This window comes from Cervus elaphus, chromosome 8 (assembly GCF_910594005.1).
Source record: "Cervus elaphus chromosome 8, mCerEla1.1, whole genome shotgun sequence".
Classification (NCBI taxonomy): Eukaryota; Metazoa; Chordata; class Mammalia; order Artiodactyla; family Cervidae; genus Cervus; species Cervus elaphus.
In genome coordinates, this window is record NC_057822.1 from 3322823 (window position 1) to 3347857 (window position 25035).

Consider the following 25035-nt stretch of genomic DNA (forward strand, 5'->3'; position numbering starts at 1 on the left):
AAGTTGTTTTGTGAAGTTTGTTCAGCGTTCAAGTGTTCTTTCGATGAATTTGTAGGGGAGAAAGTGGTCTCCCCATCCTATTCCTCCACCATCTTAGCTCAGGTCTCCGGGAGATATTTTCAAATGTGTTTATCACAAAGGCTTAGTATCCCCAGAATAATAACAACTCTTCCAAGTCACTAAGAAAAAGAAACAAAGCAAATTTAAGATCAGCAAAGACCTGAATAGGTACTTCACAAAAGATATCATGTGTCTTCACAAAAGTGGTCTATAAGCACATGTAGAGGTGTTCAACATCATCATGGATCAGAGAAACAGAAATAAAAACCCTGGTAAGACACGGCTACTCACCCATGAGAATGGCTAAACTTAAAAACCTGACTACACCAAGTGTTGCTAAAGATAAAAGACAGACAGAACTTGCAAACGTACTGGCAGGAGTGTAAATAAGCCACTGAGGACACGGAAATGAAAAACTCCAGTGAGGGACGTCCCTGGTGGTCCAGCGGCTTGGACTCCACTCCCCCAGGGCAGGGGGCCTGGGTTCAATCCCTGGTTGGGGAACTAGATCCCACATGCTGCAACCAAGGGCTCAAATGCTGAAGCTAAAGATCCTGCAACTAACACGTGACCCAGCCAAACAAATTTTAAAAGGAATAAAAGCCCAAGTCTCATGAGACACTACCGTTCGCCTATCAGAATGGTTAAAACTAAAACAGACCTATAATACTAGAGAATAAGGAGCAAACAGAACTTTCATACACAGCTGGTGAAAATGTAACTTGTTACAACCATGGGCAAAATGGTCTCACTTTATCCACTAAAGCTAAACAAATGTCTTCCCTACACCCCAGCAATTCCACTCCTGAGAAACGAGGGCTTACGTTCCCCAAAAGACATGTACATGAATGCTCAGAGAAACTTCACTCATCATAGTCGTAAATGAAACCACCCACATGTTCATCCACAGTAGAATGGACAGCCTATGTCTATTCATACCTTGGAACGCTACACAGCAGCGAAAAAGAACAAAGTCTGAGTCACAGACTTCAACATGCGTGAATCTTAATGATAAGCAGACAGTCATTCGCTAGAGTATATGCTGTAGAATTACGTTTATATGAACCTGAAGAATAGGTCAAACCAATCTATAGTGAGAAGGGTCAGAAGAGGGGTTGCCATTGGGAGGAATATTGGTTCCGAAGGGATATAGAAAGGCTTCTAGGTGATGACAATGTTCTATATCTTGACCCAGGTGGTGATTACACTGGTATAAATGTATTTTAAAACCCACTGAACTGTATACTTAAGATGTGTGTATTTGGGGCACTTCTCCGGTGGTCCAGTGGTTAAGCATCTGCTTTCCAATGCAGGAGACGTGAGTCCGACCCCTGATTGGGGAACCAAGACCCCACATTCTGCAGGGTAACTAAGCCCACGCTCCGCAACCACTGAGCCAGAGCTCTCGGGAGCCCACGCGGCACCCGAGAGAAGGCTGCATGCCACGAAAACCCAGCGCGGCCACGCAAAGGGGCGGCGGGGGTAAGGTCTCCCCCCCCCCCCCGCCCCTCGTTGACTCCGTTCTTCTCTTCCAGGGGCTGAAGTGGGTGGAGGGGAGGCGGGGTGCGGACAAACCAAGCCAAGCCAGGCCTCCAAGGGCCCTGGGAGGCGGGTACCGGGAAGGGTGGCCAGCCGTGACCACAGGTACTGTGGATGCAAAGGCAGGCCCAGGACCAGACAGACGGTGTGAGCCCACGGGGCTCCTTCTCACAGGCGTGGGGCTCTGGGAAACTCAGTCTTCCTGCACTTAGATTCCTTCACCTGCAAATGGACCATGATAGTAGGTGTCTGGAAGATCTGTGCAAGCAACAACACCGCCATGCAAGTCAGTATCTATACGGCACTGAAAACAAAGCTTGGCACCGGGCTCATACTACATAAACGCTAAAGAAATAAATGTGTAAAATAACCAATAAATACACGCTCAGCACAGTGCCTGGCACACAGCAAAGGTGCATAAATAAGAGGAAGAGGCAACAAAATGGAGCTGTTGCTGGATGCCAGGCCCCAGGACTGCAGTTTTAACGCACACGGTCTCAGCCGGCTCTGCAAGACAGGTACTAACACAGTGTTGAGTTTCTCCCTGTTCCTGGGGGAACAGGCTCAGAGGAGAAGGATCTGGACCGGGTCATATGCCAGAAAAAGGCAGAAAAGGACCCAAAGCTAGACATCTTAGCCAGGCACATCACCCACCATCTCTTGTTATTTTTTGTTTTGCACCATCTCTGTTTTAAACATTCGTCTTATTGCCCCAAGATTTCTAGTCTAATACCCATATGCCACACTGAGTTTGGCCCACAGATTCATTCTCATCTAGCTGAGCAATAAAATCTTTTGTTCTCAAAATATTACATCTATGGAGGGATTATTAAAAAGTTGGTCGGCAACTAATATTGCATCCGTTTTTCAAAATAACTCTGAGCTAGTTAAAAGCCACAGACCACCATCTGGACAGCAGGTAACAGTTTGCAAAACACTTTAAATCCCTTTAATTCTTACAATTACCATGGAAGGTTAAGTAGCATGTGAGGCATTATGATTCTCTCCTGTAACTGTAAGCTCAGAGAGGTCAAGTGATTTCCCCAGGGTCACACAGTAAGTATGTGATGAAAATCAAGCCAGACTTTGGCTCCAAACCTCATGTTCTCTACTTTGCATCAGGCACAGGGATTCTCCTCCCCTCATGTCAGATGGAGAAAATGAGGCCCAGAGTGTTTAAGACCTTGTCCAATGTCACCCAGGAGGACTGGCCTCCAGTGGTTGCTCCAGGAACCCAAGTTCCAGATCTGTTTGTAGTGGATTTCCCTGGCTCCTTGCAGTCCTAGGGACTCTCAAGAGTCTTCTCCAACACCAGAGTTCAAAAGCATCAATTTTTCAGCACTCAGCCTTCTTTATGGTCCAACTCTCACATCCATACATCACTACTGGAAAAACCTTAGTTTTGACTAGACAGATCTTTGTCGGCAAAGTAATGTCTCTGCTTTTTAATATGCTGTCTAGGTTGGTCATAGCTTTTCAAGGAGAGCAAACCAGTCCATCCTAAAGGAAATCAGTCCTGAATATTCACTGGAAAGACTGATGCTGAAGCTGAAACTCCAATACTTTGGCCACCTAATGCGAAGAACTGACTCATTGAAAAAGACCCTGATGCTGGGAAAGATTGAAGGCAGGAGGAGAAGGGGACGACAGAGGGTAAAATGGTTGGATGACATCACTGACTCAATGGACATGAGTTTGAGCAAGCTCTGGGAATTGGTGATGGACAGGGAAGCCTGGCGTGCTGCAGTCCATGGGGTTGCAAAGAGTTGGACACGACTGAGTGACTGAACTGAACTCCCTGGCTCAGATAATCAGCACAGACCATGGCAGTGGACAAAGGAGACAGCAACAAACCATGAACTAAGACCATGACCAAGGCAGTGCCCGGCCTTGATGTCAGCAGACTTGGCAATTCCAACTACCTTTAATCAACACCACCAAGTGCCGTTTGGAGACTGCAGTAATTGCTTCTCTTACCCAGAGGAGCCCAAGATGGTATTTTATTGGGCTTGTATTTGGGAAAGCCCATGTTAGTTCTCAGCTCAAGAAGAAACAGCCTTCTAATCAGAGAATCCTAAGCTGGCCTGCCTCTAACCATGGGGGAAGGAGTGTGTGCTGAGTGCACGAAGAACTCAGCTCAGGCCAAATTCATCCATTCATTCATTCGTTCATTCATTCGTTCAACAAAATACACTCACGACGCCCCTATAAATCCATTCTCTGCACAACAGCCCAAGCGGCCTTGTCATACATAGCGGTCATGTCATTCACCTGCTGAAAGTCCTCCAGAGGCCTCCCATCGCCCCAGCATGAAGGCCAGTCCTTTCATGGAAGTCTACACAGTCCTGATCTGGCCTCTGCCCATCTCTAAACCCCAGCTTGTACACCCCATGACCACCTTGTTCACTGCACTATAGCCACACTGGCTGTCTTTTCGCTCTTCAAATATGCAAGCTGATCCTCCCCCTGGGCCTTTGCATCTGCTGTCCTCCCAGTCCCGGACACTTTACATTTGTCCTTCACATCATTCTGGCTTCAGCCCAAATGTCACGTCCTCTGAGAAGCCTTCCCTGATCCCCCAGGCCAAGCTACTCTGCTTCTCTAACCCAGCACCCCTGTTCTATTTCTGTAATACTTATTTCCATCTTAAGTAATATATTTTTAGATTATTTGTTGACTTGTGTACATAAGTAGAATGTAAACTTCTTGAGGCAGGCCCCTGGTTGTTTTTTCACTGCTGTAGCCCTAGCTTTCTGAGCCAGCCGTGGAATATGGTAGGTGTTCAATCGCTACTTGCTGGATGAATGAAGAAGGGTATATGATGCAGCATGCCCTGCTCTGGGCAGCCTTGGGGCAGATCACGGGACAAAACTGACAAATTCCCTGCCCTCAAGGGGTTCACATTCAGGTGGGAGACAGGCAATACTACACCGATACGGCATAATTATAATAATTTAAGTAACTTGCCCATGGTCACATAGTTACTAAGTGGTGGAACTGAGATTTTTTCACTCGGAGGAACTGAATGCAGGATCCATGCTCTTAACAGTCCACTAAATAAGTAATAAGTAATAAGTGAAAGTAACTCTATGGACTGTAGCCTGCCAGACTCCTCTGTCCATGGGATTCTCCAGGCAAGGATACTGGAGTGGGTAGACATTGCCTTCTCCAGGGGATCTTCCCCACCTGAGGGGTGAACCCAGGTCTCCTGCATTACAAGTGGATTCTTTCCCATCTGAGTCACCAGGGAAGCCCAATAAGTAAGTGAGTAAATAAATAGATAAATATTCAGTTGGGCAGTGACTGTCAGGGGAGAACAACCAGGGTGAGGGGAGTATGAAGTGATGAGGAAGGAGGGGGTGACGATGGTATCAGATGAAAGGGACCGTTCCAGCAGAGGCCTGCAGGAGATAAGATGGACGGGAGAAGATAATCTAGGAGAAACAGGAAAGTGGTGGAGACAGACAGGTAAACAGACGATGACCAACCAGTGGGATAAATGCTACAGCAGAGGAAACAGACAAGACAGACAGACAGACAGAGGAGAGCCCAGAGCTGCCTTCCCGGAGAAGGTGCCCTCGGACGGGTGGGGTCAGTGGGTAGAGAATGTTCCCGGCAGAGGAGACGTGTCAGTCCCAAAATGAGAAGAGAGAAGATGCTTTTGAAGAACCAAAAGGATGCTCAGTGTAGGCAGGGCTTGGACAATGGGTGCGTGTAGCGGTGGGGAGGGAAGAAATGAGGCTGGAGGGGAAGTTGCCAGGGGCTACACCCTGTGGAACCAAGTCCGCCTAGCTGAGGAGTCCAACCTAACGGTGAAGGCCGGGGCCACGTGCAGAGCTGAGTGAGGGCGCACTGGACCTCTTAGTGGTATTTCTGCAACTGCCTGTGAGTCTATAATCAATTAAAAAGAAAAAAGCAGTGGGACATTGCTATAGAGTTTGAGAACTTTGATGGCAACCCACTCCAGTACTCTTGCCTGGAAAATCCCATGGACAGAGGAGCCTGGTAGGCTACCGTCCATGGCGTTGCAAAAGAGTCGGACACCACTGAGCAACTTAACTAACTAAGTTCAAATAAACCCAAAATAAATATTCACCTCCACTCCAAATCAATCAGTTAATTTACCAAACATGTACCAGATAAGTACAATAAATATGTACAGGTGCTGTCTTACACGCTGGGGACCCAGCAGTGACTAAGACACACAGACAACCACCTTCCACCATGGAGATGCCCTGCAGCAGGGAGTCAAAACATTTAAATTAAGATCATTCTATCTGACACAACGAGTTTGAAAGAAAATGGAAAGAAAACACTGAAAAAGAAAGATCATTTTAAATAACAACGAGGGTTCTGAAGAGAAAGAAACCTTATATAATACTTACCCAGATTTCAAGAAGCAACCTTGGGTTTCCCTTCTCTCTAAGTCTGAAAACAGGCTGTCCAGCTTCTTGGAAGTTCTTCGGAGAAATATGCAAATTGCCCTGGAGGAACAAACCAGAAAAACCAGCCCGTGGGTCCATAGGGTGTGGGACCCTGAGGAGGCCTGTGGGAAAGAAGGAGGTGAGCCCCAGGGCTCAGGGGAGCCCTGACCCTACTTCTGGCCTTTGCCCCCCAGGTCTGTAGGCATCGATCACTTATTGAGTGCAGCTCTGGCTCTTGGCGTGAATTGTCGGTTCTACGTCTTCACACCCTGAGCCATGGGTGCTGCACCCACTCCCTGGTTAGCCTGGCGGTAGAGGGCTGGCCCTGGATCTCCTCCGTATCAGTATTCCGGTGCCCAACCATTTGTGTGCCCCAGAGTAAGTGTTCAGAAATTGAATGTGACATGAACAAATGAATGAACTAGTTTTTCAGGCATAAGCAAAAGCTAGATTTTCCTGGTTATTCTCTCTGGAAAGGCACTCCTCTTCCTACCCTCCCCTCAAGCATCAGATGAGGAAGGCAGATGGACCAAGGGCCCAGCATCTGGAATTACCCAGAGACATCCCAGAGCCCAGCGGGAGAGGAGAGAAGGTGTCTCTGAAGAACCAAAAAGATGCTCAGCAATCCAAATAATGCTCAGCTCAAAGATGCCCAAAGATGCTCAGCGACCCAAACTTCAAATAATCTGAGCTTCACCTAATGGGCCATTTTCTATGTTCAAGGAGCCAGAATATTTTCTGCCTCTTCAAGCTTCTGTAAGTTCTCTTTTTTTAAAAAAAAAAAATCTTTTTGGCCATGCTGCATGGCATGCAGAACCTTAGTTCCCGGACCAGCGATTGAACCCAAGGTCCCAGAAGTGGAAGTGCAGACTGTTAACCCTCCAAAGGGTTTTTAATCAAATAACAGTGATAACACCCTTCCCCTGGATGTTACCTTCCGAGGCACAAGAATATAGTATGACTGTGAACCAGGAGATTCAAGCCACAAGTCCAACCATATTAAAAAGATAGACAAGTAAAATGCCTAGAAGAACAGTCATCACAGGGATCTCTGGATGGTTGCACACCAGAGACTTTTCTGGATTTCCCCAGTGTCACAGAGATGTATTGCTTTTGAACTCTGCAGGCAGTTACTTTGTTTATGTCTCTACCTGCATGGAGGGGACTGTTGGACTTACGTCAGGGTGGTTGACAGTGACCATCTGTACACTGGGGTGGAGTGGGGCGGGTGGGGGGTGGTGGCTGAAGATTCTGTATGATTTTAGTCTTTTCTTTATATGTTTAAATTTTATGAATTTTCAATAATGACTGTGTATTGATTATAAGATCAGAACGAACAGATTAAAAAAATTTTTTTTTGATGGGGACCATTTTAAAGTCTATGGATTTGTTACAATACTGCTTTTGTTTTATGTTTTGATTTTTTGGCCTGGAGGCATGCGGAATCTTAGCTCCTCAGCCAAGGATTGAACCCACACCCCCTGCATTGGAAGTAGAGGTCTTAACCACTGGACTGCCAGGGAAGTCCCCAATGGATTATGATTTTAAATCATAATATGGGGTGCTGATGTCAGCTCAGACTGGCATCTCTCCCAGCTCTATGTTCAGTGATGCTGGGAGCCTGAAATGGGCCACAGAGGGGCTATTTCCATCACAGAACCTGGCAAGCACCACAAACGAAGGGAATCCATTTCCAGGGAGGTGGTTAACAGTACACCATGGGATACACAATATGATGCTAGTTATGTCTTTAAAAAATGTTTCACAGAGCAAAAAGATCACAAGGCAATACATCAAAATGTTAATGACCCTGACGTGCACACTACCATATGTAAGTGAAAGTCACTCAGTCGTGTCCAACTGTGAACAGTCCATGGAATTCTCCAGGCCAGAATACTAGAGTGGGTAGCCTTTCCCTTCTCCAGGGGATCTTCCCAACCCAGGGGTCGAACCCAGGTCTCCCGCGTTGCAGGCGGATTCTTTACCAGCTGAGCCACAAGGGAAGCCCAAGAATACTGGGGTGGGTAGCCTATCCTTTCTCCAGCAGATCTTCCCAACCCAGGGATCGAACCCAGGTCTCCTGCATTGCAGGCGGATTCTTTACCAACATCCACACTGCCATACGTAAAACAGACAGCTAATGGGAAGCTGCTATGTAACATAGGGAGCCCAGCCTGGCCCTCTCAGATGACCTAGAGGGGTGGGAGGGAGGCTTGAGAGGGAATGGGATATATACATAAACACTTACGGTTGATTCGAGTTGTTGTTTGGCAGAGGCCAACATGACATTGTCAAGCAATTATCCTCCACTTAAAAAAAAGTGTTAATGATTCTTTTCTCTCGGTGGCAGGGCTGTGGGCCTAGAAGTAATTGGTTTTTATTCTATTTTCCTGGATTTCTAACATTTTTCTGTTGCAAGCTTATTAGAGCTTTTTAAAGAAAATATTTACCCATTTATCTGGCTGAGTCAGGTCTTAGCCGCGGCACACAGGGTCTCCCACTGTGGCGTGTGGACTCTATTTGTGGGGCAGAGGTTCCAGAGCACATGGGATGTGCAGGTGGGCTTAGTCGCTCTGGGGCTTGTGGGATGTTGGGTCCTAACTGGGGATTGATCCCGAGTCCTTTGCATTCCAAGGTGGATTCTTTACAACTGGGCCATCAGGGAAGTCTCTATTACAGCTTTAATAATTAAAAAATTTTTTTAAAATTAAAAATTGTTGTGTTTTTGATCACTAGAAGGGGAGTGCTTTATCTCACAAAGCCCTGGCTCCATGTGGCCCAGCTGAGCCAGCGGGGGTGAGGTCATGAATAAGTCCCATTCCTTTGACCAGCAGGTCTTGGTCTTGTAATTAACAAGATGGACAAGGGCAACTCTCAGCCATCCGTGATGGTGGGATGGAGGAGTCCAGGGCTCCAAGGCCACGGACTGGCCAGTAGGATGGGATGGGCCCCAAACTCTTTCAATCGAGGGAGTATGGTGGCTGCTGAGGTTGGAGGCGGGAGGTGCCACCTGAACTGTGTATGCTGGTCCTCAGCGGCCTCCACTCCTGGTTAGGGATCAGGATCCAGTCCAGTCCAAAGCTGAACTGAGAGTCTCAAGTATGTCTGGGAAGCTGGACCGACTCTGAGAGAGATGGCGAAAGGGTGCGGGATTCCTGCGGTGAGGAACAGACCCCGCCGTCAGGGCCGGAGGTGCCTCTGCGCCCGGGGCCACCTCGTGCGCCTGGGGCCCGTCCAGCAGCACCCTGGGCTCAGCACATCCCTGATGCAGGGAGTAAATCCCGACTCCCTGGGGATCTTGTCCCTGCCCAGGTGACATGAAGGTCCCAAGGAACCCTGAGAAAGGTCCACCTCTGCCCTAGGAGAGCCCTGTCGCTCAGGGGAACAACACGCCCATGGCAAGGTGCCCAGGGAGGACACTGGTCCACGGCTGGACTCATGGCCCAGGGGTGGGATGGATGCGGCCACTCTGGAACGGGAACTCGTTTTGATGCACCACGATCATGACTTCTGTCTTATAGGTCATATTATCAGTCACCAAAGAAAATACAGGCTGGGTTATTTTTGTTAGTAGTAAGGGGAGATGGCCATTCCCAAACAGCTGCCCTGGGTTCTATAGGCACCCACGGGAGGTACTCGACCCACATTTCTTGATGGACGCCATAAATGATGCCGTGGGATTTCTTCTTGCAGTGGCAAAAATCCCAAAGTTAGCACTTAGGAGAAAAATCAGATGTGGTCAATATCATCCTTGAAAGTCCTTTGTTGTTGCTGTTTAGTCACTCAGTCGTGTCTGACTCTTTGTGACCCCATGGACTGTAGCCCACCAGGCTCCTCTGTCCATGGGATTCTCCAGGCAAGAATACTGGAGTGGGTTGCCATTTCTTCCTGCTGGGGATCTTTCTAACCCAGGGATCAAACCTGAGTCTTGGGCATTGGCGCTGAGCCACCAGGGAAGACCTGAAAGTCCTTTGAATCATCATTAAAACCCCAAGGCCTTTGGACTTCGCTGGTGGGCCACTGGTTAAGACTGTACTTCCACATCTGGGGGCGCAAGTTCAATCCATGGTTAGGGAAGTTCTGCATCACCTAGTCTTTAGAAGATGCCATGCAAGAACAAACTTTTGTTTTTCTTAAATGCGAGCCAACTGTGGCCTTTTTTTTTTTAAACTTTGATGTGTGTGTGTTGGCAGGGGGGTTGGGGGGTAGGGGAGCCGGGTGCAGCTGGGATGTGATGTTCTTTTTCTCTCTTTCTTCGTCTTTTTCTGAGTTAAGTGGCCACAGGTGAATTTTTACATGAGTCTGCAGTACAGTGAAATAACCATCAGTAGGGCTTCCCTGGTGGTCCAGTGGCTGAAACTCCATACTCTCAATGCAGGGGGCCCGGGTTCCATTCTGGGTTGGGGAACTAAGATCCAACGTTCTGTGCCATGACTAAGAATTTGCATGCTGCAACGAAAGATCCTGCCTGCCGCAACTAAAACCCCATGCAGCCAAATAAATGAATAATATATATACCTATTTTAAAAATAACCATTACTAGAGAAATAAATACAGTGTCAGAAGAAGGCTGAGGACTAATTATTCTGGACCCAAGGGGAAGGAAAAGCACTGGGCCAAAGAAATCCTTTGCAACAAACAGAGCTTACAGCACTGTTTTTAAGCCAGAAATTTTGAAGACTGTAGTTCAAAGTGGACACACACACACACAGACACAGACACACACAACAAGACAATCTTGACATGGTCCTAGAAGTGGGGATCCTAGGCAGGCCCAGCTTACTCCCCACTCTAAGCATTTTAGGAGACAAACCCATTCATTTTACACCTCTATCGGGAAGTTAAACTGGAGGTCGGTGGTAACCGCACCATCTCAGGAGATGTCCAGGCAACAGTTTCAACACAGAAGAACCCGCAGGGCTTTGGACAATCCCAGCACAGACTGGAAGGAGAAAGAGGGCGTTGGCATGGAGGGCAAGCTCCCAGCCCACCCTGGCTTCGGGGGAGCCTGGAGGAGGGGTGGGGTGCTGGGGCAGGGCGGGCAGGGGGACAGTGTGCTCGAGGGTGGACGCCCAGGCTGTCGGAGGTTTTGTTCTCATTTATCATCGCCCCCTTCTTCCCTGACTCCCAGCAGAGTACAAGCTGCCACCATCTCTCTGGCAGGAGCCTCCTCTCCCACCTCGTTCTGCCCTTACCCCTAGCTATCCAGCCCACAGCATCTAGAAAGCTGCATTCAAACTAGAGTCAGATCACGTCCCTTCCCTGCTCCAAACCTCCAGCACTCCCTTCTCACCCAGAGCCTCAGGCCATGTGCAGCCGGCCCGGCTCCTCCCGGTTCCTCCACTTATTTGGCTGCAGACACACCGTCCTCGTGGCCGCCAGGGGACCCCACCAGCCATGCGCCCACCTCAAGGCCTTTGCACTGGCTGTTCCCTTTGCCAGAAATGCTCTTCCCCTAGATAACCACACGGTCAGCTCCCTTCTCTCCTTCTGGCCTTGGCTTAAATCTCACAGCTCAGGGAAACCACACCACCCCCTCTCACCCCAATCCCTGTCAACTGGCTCCTCTGCCTGGGCCAAAGCATGCCTCACTATCTGACACCCTATATCCTTTCCTCGTTTATGTTTACTGCTTATTGTCTATCTCCCTCTGCCCACGCGGAACATAGTAGGAACCGATGAACATTTGCTGAATGAAGGGTGTTTCCACTAGGGATAACTAAAATATAATTTAAGAGGCAAATCTGTCTGGCAAGGCAGAGGGAGAAATGGCAATGTCTGCAGTGGTTCATTTGACTCGCTGGTTTTCAAGCTGGTCCACAGGGTCCCAGGGACCTGTCTCACTCTGAGGGGCAAGAGAAGACACAGGGGCAGCCATCCATGCCCACCTTCAAACTGTTAACAGTAAATGATCCAACAATGCTGCTTCTGGTCACATACCCAAAAGCATTGACAGCATAGTCTCAAAAAGGTATTTGTACACCCATATTCATAGCAGCATTTTTCACAACAGCTAAAAGGCGGAGCAGGGTACATCAGGCAAAATGCCTGGCTGGATAAAGCACAAGCTGGAATCAAGACTGCCAGGAGAAATACCAACAACCTTAGATATGCAGATGATACCACTCTAATGTCAGAAAGCAGAGAGGAACTAAAGCGCCTTTAATTTAGGGGAACTAAAGAGGAGAGTGAAAAAGCTGGTTTGAAATTCAACATTAGAAAAACTAAGATGATGGCATCTGGTCCCATTATTTCATGGCAAATAGAAGGGGGGAAAGTGGAAGCAGTGACAGATTTTATTTTCTTGGGCTCCAGAATCACTATGGATGATGACTGCAGCTATGATATTAAAAGACTCTTGTTCCTTGGAAAAAAAGCTCTAACAAACCTAGACTGTGTATTAGAAAGCAGAGACATCACTTTGCTGACAAAAATCAGTACACTCAGGGCTGTGGTTTTTCCACTCACGGATGTGACAGTTGGATCATAAAGAAGGCTGAGCACCTAAGAATTGCTGCTTTCTAACTGTAGTGCTGGAGAAGGCTCTTGAGAGTCACTTGGACTGCAAGGAGATCAGACCAGCCAATCCTAAAGAAATCAATCCTGAATACTCACTGGAAGGACTGATGCTGAAGCTAAAATTTCAATACTTTGGCCACCTGATGCAATGAGCTAACTCCTCACTGGAAAAGACCCTGATGCTGGGAAAGATTAAAGGCAGGAGGAGAAGGGGGCAACAGAGGATGAGATGGTTGGATGGCATCACTGACTCAATGGATAAGAATTTGAGCAAACTCCTGGAGGTACTGAAGGACAGAGGTACCTGGCATGATATAGTCCATGGGGTCTCAAGGAGTTGGACATGACTCAGTGTCTGAACAACAACAAAAAAAGGTGGAGGTGAGCCAAGTGGTCATTGGTGGATGAAAGGATAAACAAAATGCGTTATATACATGCAATGGAACATTATTCAGCCTTAAAAGAAAGAAGGAAATTCTAACACGCTGCAACATGGATAACCCTTGAGGACATTACGCTGAATGAAATCGGCCAGTCCCAGAAAGACAAACACTGTATAGCTCCATTTATATGAGCTATTTAGAGTAACCAACATCGTAGAGATAGCATGTAAAGTAGGGGTGGCAAGGGGTTGGGGAGGGAGAGGGGAAGTTGTTGTTCAGTGTACAGAGTTTCAGATTAGCAAGCTGAAATGGTCTGGAGATTGATTGCAAAAGAACGTGATTATTCCTAACGGTACTGAACTGCACACTTAAAAATGGTTAGGATGGTGAATTTTATGTTCTGTGTATCTCATCACAATTAATTTTTTTTAATTAAAAAATTATAACCATTAGTACTTGGTAAATGTTAGCCATGTACCACTCTTTTCCATCTCATTTCCTCCCAGTAATTCTATAAGGCAGATGCTATTATCTCTGTTTTACAGATGGAGAAAGAGGCCCTGAGAAATAAATGGAAAGGTCACTGCATAAATGATGTGGGATTTAAACCGTGTACCTGGGTCTTGGCTCAAGGACAGCCTACCCTGCTCCTCTTTGGTCTACTTTATACACTGAGGTGGCCCAAAAGATTTCAAACGCAATTTGAAAACTGCCAAATTAGGATCTCACTAGCTCCATCTTGAACTGAGCAGGACCTATGGGGCCTGTATGCGACAGACCCTCTCCCTCATGTCCTCTATCTGCCTCTTGTTTATGGAAAAGCTATAGTTTCCCAGGTCTCCCCGGAGCCAAGAATTAATGATCGAAAGGACTGTGTCATGACCAAAGTAGCAGTTTGGCCAGGAGAAGTGGTAATTTAAACAGTGAATCAGTCACATGGCAGTCAAAGAATCTTTAGCTCTTCCCTGAAGTCCTTAGGTAACAGTATCTGATACACATTCCCTGAGTTGTTTTACAGATGATAAAACCCCTATCAAATGGAAGGATTTAATTACTCGATGACCATGAGAACATAGCCCCCAGACCTCCTGGAGCCTGAAGATTGCTATGTTAACCCCTGTGATACCACCCTGTTACCGCACCATCAGCCTGTCAGAGACTTGTGCACAAACTGACCACACACCTCTGACTCCCCTCCTTCAGCTGGTCTTTAAAACTGCTTCCCTGAAAAAGAAAATGCTTCCCTGTAAATTGACGCAGCCACTATGGAAAACCGTATGGAGGCTCCTTAAAACCAAAAACAGAGTTGCCATATGATCCAGCAATCTCACTCACAGGTATATATCCAGAATAAGCTATGATTTAAAAAGATACATGCACCCCAATGTTATAGCAGAATTATCTACAATAGCCTAGACAAGGAAGCAACCTAAATGCTCATCAACAGATGACTAGATAAAGAAGATGCATTAAATGTACACAATGGAATCCTACTGAGCCACAAAAAATAATGAAATAATGCCATTTACAGCAACATGGATGACCTAGAGACTATCATACTAGGTGAAGTCAGTCAGTCAGAGAAAGACAAATACTCCATGATATCACTTGTATGTAGAATCTGAAATATGACACAAGTGAACTTCTCTATGAAACAGAAACAGACTCACAGACACAGATGAACAAGGTCCTACTGTATAAAACAGCGAACTATATTCCGTATCCTGCAGCAAACCAGAATGGAAAAGAATATGAAAAAGAATTATGTGTGTGTATGTATAATTGAATCACTGAGCTCTACACCAGAAACTAACAACACTGTAAATCGACTGTGCATCAGAACAAAAACAAAACGCTGCCCTGAAACCCATCAGGGAATTTGGGTTTTTTGAGAACGGCTGCCCTGAACTCCTGATCTCCCACCATATAATAAATGCTGCACTTTTTCCTTCACCACAACAGGTCTCAGTAGATTGACAGTAGATTGGTCTGTGCGAGTGAACAGATCCAAGTTTGGTTCAGTCACAACCCCACTTTTCAACTTTATTTCCCTCCACTTCCCTTCTTCTAGCCAGCTTCCTCCCAAGCTAGACCACCTGCTCCTTCCAGCCTACGCTGGGTTTCCCACCTCGGGACGCAGCTCAAGCTGTTTTCTTTCCTGGTGTGGATCCTCATCTCCAAATAATGCCCTTCTTCAAAGTGAAAGTGAAAGCCTTAGTCGCTCAGTCGTGTCTGACACTTTGTGACCCCATGGACTGTAGCCTACCAGGCTCCTCTATCCATGGAATTCTTCAGGCAGGAAGACAGGAGTGGGTTGCCACACCCTTCTCCAGGGAATATTCCCCATCCAGGGATCAAAGCCAGGTCTCCAGCACTGCAGGCAGATTCTTTACCATCTGAGCTACCAGAGAAGCCCCCTTCTTCAGAAGCACAGCTTAAACATAAAATCAGGGACTTCCCTGGTGGTCTAGTGGCTGGGAGTGCCACCTGCCAAGGCAGGAGACACAGGTTTGATCCCTTCTCCAGGAAGATCCGACATGCTGAGGAACAACTAAGCCTGCGTGCCACAACCACTGAGCCTGCACACAACTACTGAAGCCTGTGCTCTACAACCAGAGACGCCACCGCAATAAGAAGCCCACACACCACAGCCAGAGAGCAGCCCCTGCTCGCTGCAGCCAGAGAGAGCCCGCAGGCAGTGACAAAGACCCAATGCAACCATAAATTAAAATAAAAAAAAATCAGTGAAGATCTCCTGCAGACTTACTCTCCTGATCCCATTTCAGCCTCACCACTACCTTACGAGGAACAGCCTAATACTGTCCCCATCTTACAGATGAGAAAACTGAGGCTCATAGAGGGGAGGGCCACACAGCTGGCAAATGGCAGGATCGGGATATACCCTCCCCAGGTGCATGTGACTTGAGACCCAAATCCATCTCCATTTTACTAAGGGGTCTCAGGGGCTGCCAGGAGGCTTCTTGGATTTGTCCAGCCTGCCACCTCTGAAGCGCTCCTTATGCTTTCCCTGGGGGGCCTCACCTCCTCTCAGGCATGAAGGCTGGTTGCCTACGTGCCTGTCTCCCCAACCAGGATGGTCGGGGGGGAGTGGATGGTGCCCAGGGCACCTGTGCTTTCCCACCTCCTCAGCATAGCTCCTCCTTCTGCAGGTGTAAGAGATCAGGTGCCCCCACTGCTCCTCGCACCAGACCCTGTGTGACTTTTCTTAATTGACTTGGCAGTGGATGATAGGTTTATTTCTTTGTGGTCTGTCTCCCTCACTAGAGAAAGCTCCGTGAGGGCAGGGGCTTGTGTGTTACGTTCCCTGATGTCTCCTAGAACAGTGCCTGGCAGAGCAGGTGAGAGAATGGATGAATGAACACCTACCCTCACAGCTAAGAAGTGACTTTTGTCATTTTTCTTTTTTGATGAAGGACAATAGAATTTTAGATAAAGCAAGTCCACATATGCACTCAAGAGCTACTCCCAAAGAGATTTCATTACTGAGCATCTCAGAGCAAACTCGGAGCAGTCCCAGGAATCATGAGGGTTACAGCTGGAGGTGGGGGAGTGTGACCGGGTGGTAGCTGAGATTAATCCCAGTGATATCTTACACAATTATACACAAGTATAATTACACTTTGACATAAACCTCCCACATACCTGGGGAAGTCTTGTGGCCTGGGGAACCTGGAAAGCCAGTCGAGGTTGGGATCAGATCTGATGGATGAGGTGTTAACCTGGAAAAAGGGAGATGAAAGAGGAGAAGCAGTTTAGAAGAGCCTGTGCAAAGGCCCTGAGGCAGGAGGCAGCAGCGTGCCTGAGCAGAGAGGGCTACTGATAAAGTGGTCTGAGACACAGCTGGAGGAGGAGGCCAGGTGTAGGTGGGGCCCAGGCGGCAGGGCCTTATGGGCCATGCTGAGGTTTCTGTTCTTTACCCTAAGAAAGCAGGAAGCCACAGAAGGGTTTTGAGCAGAGGGTGGTACAATCGGACGGGTCTGGCTGTCAAGAGGAGGGTGGCAAAGTGGCAAGTGGGTTCGATACCCTTTCTAGCCCCTTTCTGCTTGTTGTAACATATTCAAGGCAGCAAGCCCCCCCGCCCCCCAATTTCATCTGCTGCCGCAGTTTAAAATGTACAGCAATGGTTACAAAACCATCAGGTCATAAAGGACAGAGTGAGGATAAACCACCTAATGACGTTTCTCAGGCCCCACATGTGGGCCCGGAGGCTGGTCCAGCCACTTCTAGCCTCGTGGTACCAGCGCAGGGAAAGACGATTTCAGGCTCACGAGAAACTCTCCAGGCTGTGACCTTGATGAACCTCCCTCCCCGCCACCCCAACCAGGGCAGCATGTGTCTTGTTGACCGCTGTACCCCCAGCGTCTAAACGGTGCCATTGTGGCACATGCTCGGCCACGGCAACCAAGGCAGCCAACTGTGCCATCCCACCACTCCTGGGCCTTGGAAAGGCCCCCACGGTGGCAGCTCTACACAGGGCCCTTTGTGGCTCTGGCCTCTTTCGTCCCCATGACAACCCTGGGGGCAGGCATTTCACAGGTGAGGCAACCGAGGCACAGACAGGTCACTCAGCTTGTTCGGGATGACTCCGGAAGCTGCAGACTGGGGGCCTGAGCCACCTCTGTGTGATGGAGTACATGTAACCGCAAGGGTTCAGAAAGCTGAAATGCGGACTGTGACACGCGCTCTATTTCCTGAGACAGCAGAGCAGGAAAGCTCAGGCTCCCAGCCTTCAACTTGGCCACCCTCCCTCTGCCTCTTACATTTCTTTACGGAGAGCTCTCACAGGTTATCCACAGGGCCACTAGAGTCTCTAAATAAACACTGTAAATAAACACCACACCCCGGCTGACGCCTGATTCGGGAAGGCCTCCGATGTGGGCCACACCCTGCACCCTGCTCACGACTTCCGAAGCCTTTCCTTTCAGCACAGCACCACCAACGCCGTGAAGTATCATGACTCCCGCCATATGCAGAGAAAACAGCCCAGAGAGGTAGAATGACGCACCCAAGATCACACAGCTAGGTTTCCAGACTCTGAGGTCAGTTCAGGCCCGCTCTCTGCCCACCCAGCTCCTCCTCCCCAAATCCCTGGAGGCTGGGTTGGGGGAGCTCAGGCTGGCAAACCATCCCAAACAAGGCCGGCAGGGCCAGAGACTCAGAGGACTCGGGGCTGTGAGCTTCCACCTCTTCCTGCCCTCTTCTCAGGCTTCCCCACGGGGAAGGTGCAGTGCTCCCTCCTCATCCCTCCTCCAGCTCAGACTAAAGGGCAGGGTTTATTCCACTCTCTGGCATGTACCCCCCCCCCCCCCACAACTGCTCCCCCACCTCCCCCAGGGCAGCTCTTGTCTTGCTGACGGCTGTATTCTCAGTGCCTAAACCGCACCCAGTCAACGTTGGATATATATTTGGTTCCATATATATTTGGTGGACTCCCCCAAAGCTTAAAGGGCTTCCTGTTTCTGCCCCAAAATGAACGCGGAGTTAGTGAACAGAGAACTCACTGTTGACTCCTACGCCGTGTTAGGCAGTGGTGTCCAGACCAAGTGGAGTCTAGCCGGGCTGTGGTCCTGCCTTCCTGCGCCACCCTGAGCAGGGCAGAGAGGAGACCAGAGGGGTGCGTGTGTGTGTGAAGCCCTCCTCTGTGCCAGGCTCTTATAACCCAGGTTCTTATCCTGACCTCCTTCCCAGTGGTCTTGGGGAAATTCCCTCCTCTCTCTGAGCCTCAGCTCACCCAGGTGTAGAATCCCCCCCCCAAAGTTAGTAAATCAGTAGCAGAAATTCACCCTTCCTCTAACAACAGGGGTCAGGAGGACGCCCCCTGGGCTCCCTGTGACCCCGGGGCCTTTTCTCCAGAGGTTATTCTCAACACCTTCTCCTCCCTCCCCGCGCCGGCGGTAAATCTCATTTTAAGTGTCTGCTGAGAGCTCAGAGGGCTGCAGGGACAAGAAGAGGGGGCGGTGAGGAGCGCCCGAGGGGCCAGTCAGCCAAGGGGAAGCCCGGCGACCCCGGGTGACCTTGGGTTGGGCAAGCCCTGCCCTCTCCCTGGCCCGGACCAGAGTCCTCATTTACCAGGGGAGGCCCGGCCTCAGTTTCCCCATCTGGGGCCAGGGCCTGTGGCTCTAAGCTCACTTCCGGCTCGGAAGGAAAGCAAGAAGCCGCCCGGCGACCTCGACTCCGGGCCAGTCGGCGCCGGGCCGCCGCCGCGCACTTGGCACCGGGGGCCGCGTCGGGGGCGGGGGCGGGCAAGGGGCCCACGGGCCGGGCGGCGCGGGGCGAGGGCTCCCGCGGCTCGGAGCGCGCCCCTTACCTGGAGGTGGCTGCGCGGCAAAGGCCAGGGGGCCGGGCTGCTCCGGCCCCGCCCCGCGCGCGGGTCCGGCAGGTCCCGCCGCCCAGCGCCCCGCCCCGCGCGCTCCCGGTGCTTCCGGGCTCCGGCCCCGGCGTGTGTCCTGGGGCACCCGGCTCAGGCAGTGCTACCCGCCAACCCCGCGCGAAACTCCTTCCGTGGGCCCGTGCGCCCTCGGGGACGCCGCGCGGCGCCCTCGCGGGTTTGGCGCTGCGGAAACTGCTTGCCGGACTCTCGGTCCCCCCACGCGGAGAGCCGCGCGGCCTCCCGGGGTGGGGGCGGGGGGGCGTCGTCAAAAGCAGATAATGTGAAATCAAAGAGCCGGCCACGGACACAGCCTTCCCGCCTGGTTAGACAGCCCTGTGAAGTTCACAGAGTGTTGAGATCTATCCACGTTGTCTAGTTTCCTTTCCGTTTCTTTGCCTTTGAGGTTCCCCTGCCTGGCGCTGCAAAGATTGCAGGCGGGAGAAGGGAACGACAGAGGATGAGATGGTTGGATGGCATCACCGACTCGATGGACATGAGTTTGAGTAAACTCTGGGAGTTGGTGATGGACAGGGAGGCCTGGTGTGCCTCAGTCCATGGGGTCGCAAAGAGTCGGACACGACTGAGCAACTGAACTGAACTGAACTGCCTGGTGCTGCGCCCTGGCTCTCCACGCCGGTGCCCCCCCAGGCCTCCACCCTTAGGGTGGCATCTGTGAGTCTTCCCTGTCCACCCAGCACGTCCAGTCAGAGAACCCAGGTACTGTTTAAGTGCCTGGGGAATCCCGCTCCAGGCTTCCGGTCCTGTTCTATGTCAATTGTAGTGTTTCTCACTCTGTGTAACTCTTTTGGTTTGTCTTCTCGTTTCTGTTTATTGCCTGCCGTCCCCACTAGAATTTAAAAGTCAAGAGAGTCAGTCCTCTGCTATGTGCCCGGCCCCAGGGACTGGGAATGATTCTGAACCCAGTAGTTGGTTTAGAATCATGTAATGAACGTGTGAGTGGATCTTATTCCTCTAGCAATCCTGTGAATTCTCATCACACCTTTTCTACAGGAAAGGAAACTGAGGCCCAGGCCAAGGTTGTGCAGAAGCCGCAGTGATCTCGGGCGGCCTCGGCCTGCAGTGGCTTGAAGCGGGGCTTGGGTTCCCAGACCAGAGATTGAGGTCAGGTCCCCACGGTGAGAGCACCAGATCCTAGCCACTAGGTTGGCCAGTGGCCAGTGACAAGGCCCTGGCCCTTTGGCTGTGCAGAAAAGAATTCCCACAACGATAGAAAGTAGTTAAACAAGTGAGGTGTTTATTAGGAGGAAAAAAAGAGTACAATATTCAGAAAGAGTTGCTAAGTTGCATCCTTGTGGTAGTTTGAATTACTTTTATGGGGCATTTCTTCTGGATTTTCTTTGGCCAATCATTTTGATTTGCCTGATTCTGAGTTTGTATTTGGTGTATTTCAGGATCCTCCCTGAGGCTTTCCTGGTAGCTCAGATGGTAAAGAGTCTGCCTGCAATGTGAGAGATGTGGGTTCCATCCTTGGGTCGGGAAGACCCCCTGGAGAAGGGAATGGCTACCTGCTTCCAGAATTCTTGCCTGGGAAACCCCATGGACAGAGGAGCCTGGCAGGCTACCTTCCATGGTAGCCTGGAATGACTGAGCAAGTATCACTGTCACTTTCAGGACCCTCCCATGTGTCAGTGCTCATCTCTTAGCCAAGGTGGATTCTGGTGAAGAGGCTTATGGGTACTTGACATCACTTCCTATGAGGTGATGCCCCCTCCCTTTTTGACCTCCAGGGAGCCTTTCTGTGCATGATGGTCAGGGAGTTCTCCTTGACTGGGAATGAGGACTATATGGTCTTTTATCTCTTCATCTGGGCAGGGCCCAGCCTCCTCCATCATCCTACTGTTCCACAGGGGAGAAACTGTTCAGCCTAGGGCCTGTCTGTCTCCTGCTTCTGCAGCACTAGTGATGATGAGCCGGAGTGAATCACTGTGGTCACAGGTTATTGCTGTTCCTCCAGGTGAAGACAGCCCAGTGCTGTGAACGGAAAAGGCACTGATCAGGGTGAGAGACCAGCTTCCAAGAAGCCTGTGACTCATGCATCTTGTGGAATGTTCTAGGCTTCTGTCTGCTCATCTCACTGGCCACTCAGGACAAAGAATAGCAGCTCTCCCTTCCTATGAGGCCATTGTGAGGGTCAAATGGGTGTGCACCCCTCAGGGGCATAGGAGGTATATCTCTGGGCACACGAGCCTTGCCGGTTGCAGAATTAATAACTACATGGACGTGAACATGGACAGAAAGCCTCCAGCCAGCCCTCCAGGGCTCAATGTCTTTTTTAACCAGATTGGCTTTGTGGTTCCGGGCGCCACTCTGCCCAGCAGCCTTGCCCTGTCTGTCGGTCAAGAGAGAGCCTGTGTCAGACGCTCTTGACTGTAGACGTCGGACTGTAGACTGCTTTGCGCAGTGCCCACCCCTGACCCTAGTTTCCTCCTCACCCCAACAGTGAACGGCACATGGGACCTAACCCAGAAGGAAGGACAGGAAGAAAATGCAGAGAAAGTACATTGTCCCTCTGGTGTATGCCCTGGAGGTTTTTGAGGTTTGCTGTTGAAAAATTTACTTTCCTCCTCTTAAAATGAGGATCATTACGGTCCTACAAGGGCTGTCACGAGCATGGAACGAGCTATGCAGGTGGAGTGCCTTGAAGGCTGCCTGGCACACAGGACATGCCCAGCACACATCAGCTGCTCGCGTTCCCAGTAAAGATACCCCTACCGGGGCTGGCACGTGCCTGGTGTGCCAGGGGCTCAAACTCCACACTCCCAGTGCACGGGGGCCCTGGGTTCGATCCCTGGTCAGGAAACTAGATCCCACATGGCCACAACTGAGAGTTCGCATGCTGCAACTAAAGATCCCACATACCACAAGCAAGACCCGATTCAGCCAAGATATCTATCAGTTCCTCCCAAAGGAATGTTTAGGGAGTTGTGCTGGAAGGAAGAGTCTTTTCACCCCCCCCCCCCGTTAACTAATTCAGCCCGAATTTACTGAGCAGCTGGCGGGGTTCTAGGCGTTGTAGAGACAGCGAGGAAAGAACCAAAGTGTCTCCAACAAGTCATGGAGCTGACAGTCTAGTTTGTGGGGAAAGGGAGATGGACAACCGAACAAATAATACATCGTGTCGTGTGGTTGCTACGAAGACACAGTAAGGCAGGGTGAGGAACCCTGGGAGAGGGTTGCAGAGGTCAGGAGGCTTGCTGGTGTCTGACACAGACAGGGCATCCCAGGCGGACAGCAACTGCAAGCTGTGGAGACGGGGAAGGCAGCTGACTCTTCAAAGGAGAAGGAGTGGAGGGATTGGAGGGAATGGGTGAGCTTAGAGAGGCGATGGGGGCCGTTTCACTGTGCGCTTTCTTTAACACATGGTTTAATTTAATTTGCTTCTTTACCCCTGGCTGCGCTGGGTCTCCGTTGCTGCACGCGCTGCTCTCTGTGGTGAGTGGGGGCCACCCTCTAGTCACGGTGGGCTGGCCTCCGGCTGCAGTTGCCTCTCCTCTTGCAGATCACGGGCTCCAGGGCACTTGGACTTCAGTAGCTGCAGCATCTGGGCTCAGCAGTTGTGATCCTGGGTTCCAGAGCACAGGCTCAATAGTTGTGGCTCACAGGCCTAGCCATTCCGCAGCATGTGGGATCCTCCTGATCGGGGATCGAACCTGTGTCTCCTGCATTGGCAGGCGGATTCTTTACCACCGAGCCACCAGGGAAGCCCCGCTGTGAGCTTTTTAGAAAGGCTAATGTGTGACCTAGGGTTGCCAGATTTAGCAAATGAAAATACAGGATACCCGGTTACACTGGAATTTCAGATACACAGGAAATAGATACTTTTTAAGTATAAATATGTCCCCATATTTCCCAGGACATACTTATACTAAAAAGTTATTCATTGGGTATCTGAAATTCCACTGTGACTGGGTGTCATCTATTTTGTGTAAAGACCCTACTTGCGCCCTACCCCTAGAGATTCCGATTCTGCTGGTCTGGGGTTAGGCCAGGCCTCTGTATTGTTCACAAGCTCACTAGGTATTTCTGATGTGTGCCCAGGAGCTGCTGATATACGGCCTCGTTCATGAATTTTATTCGGTGAGAAATGGGGAGTTGTAGAGGGTTTGGGTCAGTGATGTGACATGATTTCACGTTTTCAAAGGATTCTGCTGGCTTCTGGAGGTGGGTAAGAGTGGATAAGAGTGGACACAGGTGAGTGGTTAGGAGACTTGCAATGGTCCAGGCCAGGGATGAGGCCTGTATTTATTGAGTGCTTACTACAGACTAGGCGCTGCAAAACGCTGTAAATGTATATCTTGGCGCCACAGGTTCCTGGGTACTGCCCCATACTGGCCCAATTTAGAATTTCTCAGGTGTGTGGAAGCCTGGAAGTTATATTTTAAAAAGTTCCCTGGGTGATCAGTCAGGTTTGGAGCAACCAGATGATTGGATCTGATTCTCCCAGAAATTATAGAAATTGCCATGGATATTGTTCAGAGACCATTATCCTTGTGGCTAGCTCTTCATGTCCCATGTAAAATTTCTATCATTTAATCCTATGCAGTTATACTGTTATTAGCCCTACTTGACAGAGGAAGGAACTGAAGCTTGGGGGTGTTAAATAACTCGGGCAGAGGCATCAAGCTACACGATCGCAGAGCCAGGATTTGATCCCAGATCTGATCGGTTCTGCTATCCTGCCATCCCATAGTGTCAAACATCAATACAGGTTCACAAATATTTAGATGAGTTTTAAAGGATGGCTCCCCAGTAGAACGAGACTCCTTCACTATGTTCCACTGATGTCTGTCCTTCCAGGATGTCGGTGGGGGCTGGCCTGGCATGAGTGTCTGTTGGATGGTACTGAATTCTGGGGGTGATGTCGCTGAAAGCAGCCCCGTATCCCTTCCTGTAGAATATCTGTATGATGCTGTCATGTTGAACTTGAGACTGAATGACAGAAGATCGTTTATGGTCACTTCTTTCCTAATGACGCTCAGAAATAAACAGGGGTGCCTTGGGGAAGGACTGAACACGCCTGCAGGGGAGAGTCAGGGTGGAGGGTGCTGTGGGTGGTTTCTGGTTACCATGGATACTGCTGCATTGCTGGCTAATCTCTGTTTGTGTTTCTAAGGCGTCTTTGACCCAAAGAACTAAACATCTTTCTGTTAATGGGACCATCAGCTAGAATTGGCTAAGCTGAATGGCAGTCATTTAGGGTCAAAGTCACTTGGGTTAATATTTTCCCCCACTGTTCGTGTGTGTTAGGTAATGCTTTTGTAGTTCTCTGCTTTATCTTTTACACGGAGGCATGACCCTTACTTGCTTCTCATCTAAGGATGTTTGCACTTGCCCCTGATCTAATATTTTCTAGTGCATGAGAATCTTATCACTGGTAGTACATGAGGTATCTTCAGCCAGTACATGAGCTTGTGTTAAATCACCTTGAGTCCTGCATGAGAAAGTTATTCCCTTCAATCCTTATCCTACTGAGAACACAGTTTGATACTACTGAATCTTTTTGTTGTTGTTGAGGTACAATTTTTATTTGTTTCTCATAAACTAATAATCAAGGCCATTATTTAAATCGTTTTTCTTTGTGACTTACGGGTTCACAAACAAAAGTTATGTATATTTCTTTTTTAAAAGTAACTTTATTGGATATCTTTGACATAAAATTATATATATTTAAGGTATACGACTTGATGCTTTGATATAT

At 49.4% G+C, this 25035-nt stretch overlaps 1 protein-coding gene across 1 annotated transcript; it reads right to left on the minus strand.

The window, feature by feature from the left end:
• Positions 1 to 4: 4 nt before the first annotated feature.
• Positions 5 to 23664, minus strand: LOC122698879 (translation initiation factor IF-2-like). The gene is made up of 6 exons (XM_043910555.1): positions 23595 to 23664; positions 19254 to 19635; positions 18448 to 18531; positions 16589 to 16665; positions 5985 to 6145; positions 5 to 179 (listed from the first exon to the last, which is right to left on the minus strand). Exons 1-6 carry the CDS (start codon positions 23662 to 23664, stop codon positions 177 to 179), a joined length of 777 nt encoding a protein of 258 aa, XP_043766490.1. The 3' UTR covers positions 5 to 176.
• Between the last annotated feature and the right edge of the window lie 1371 nt (positions 23665 to 25035).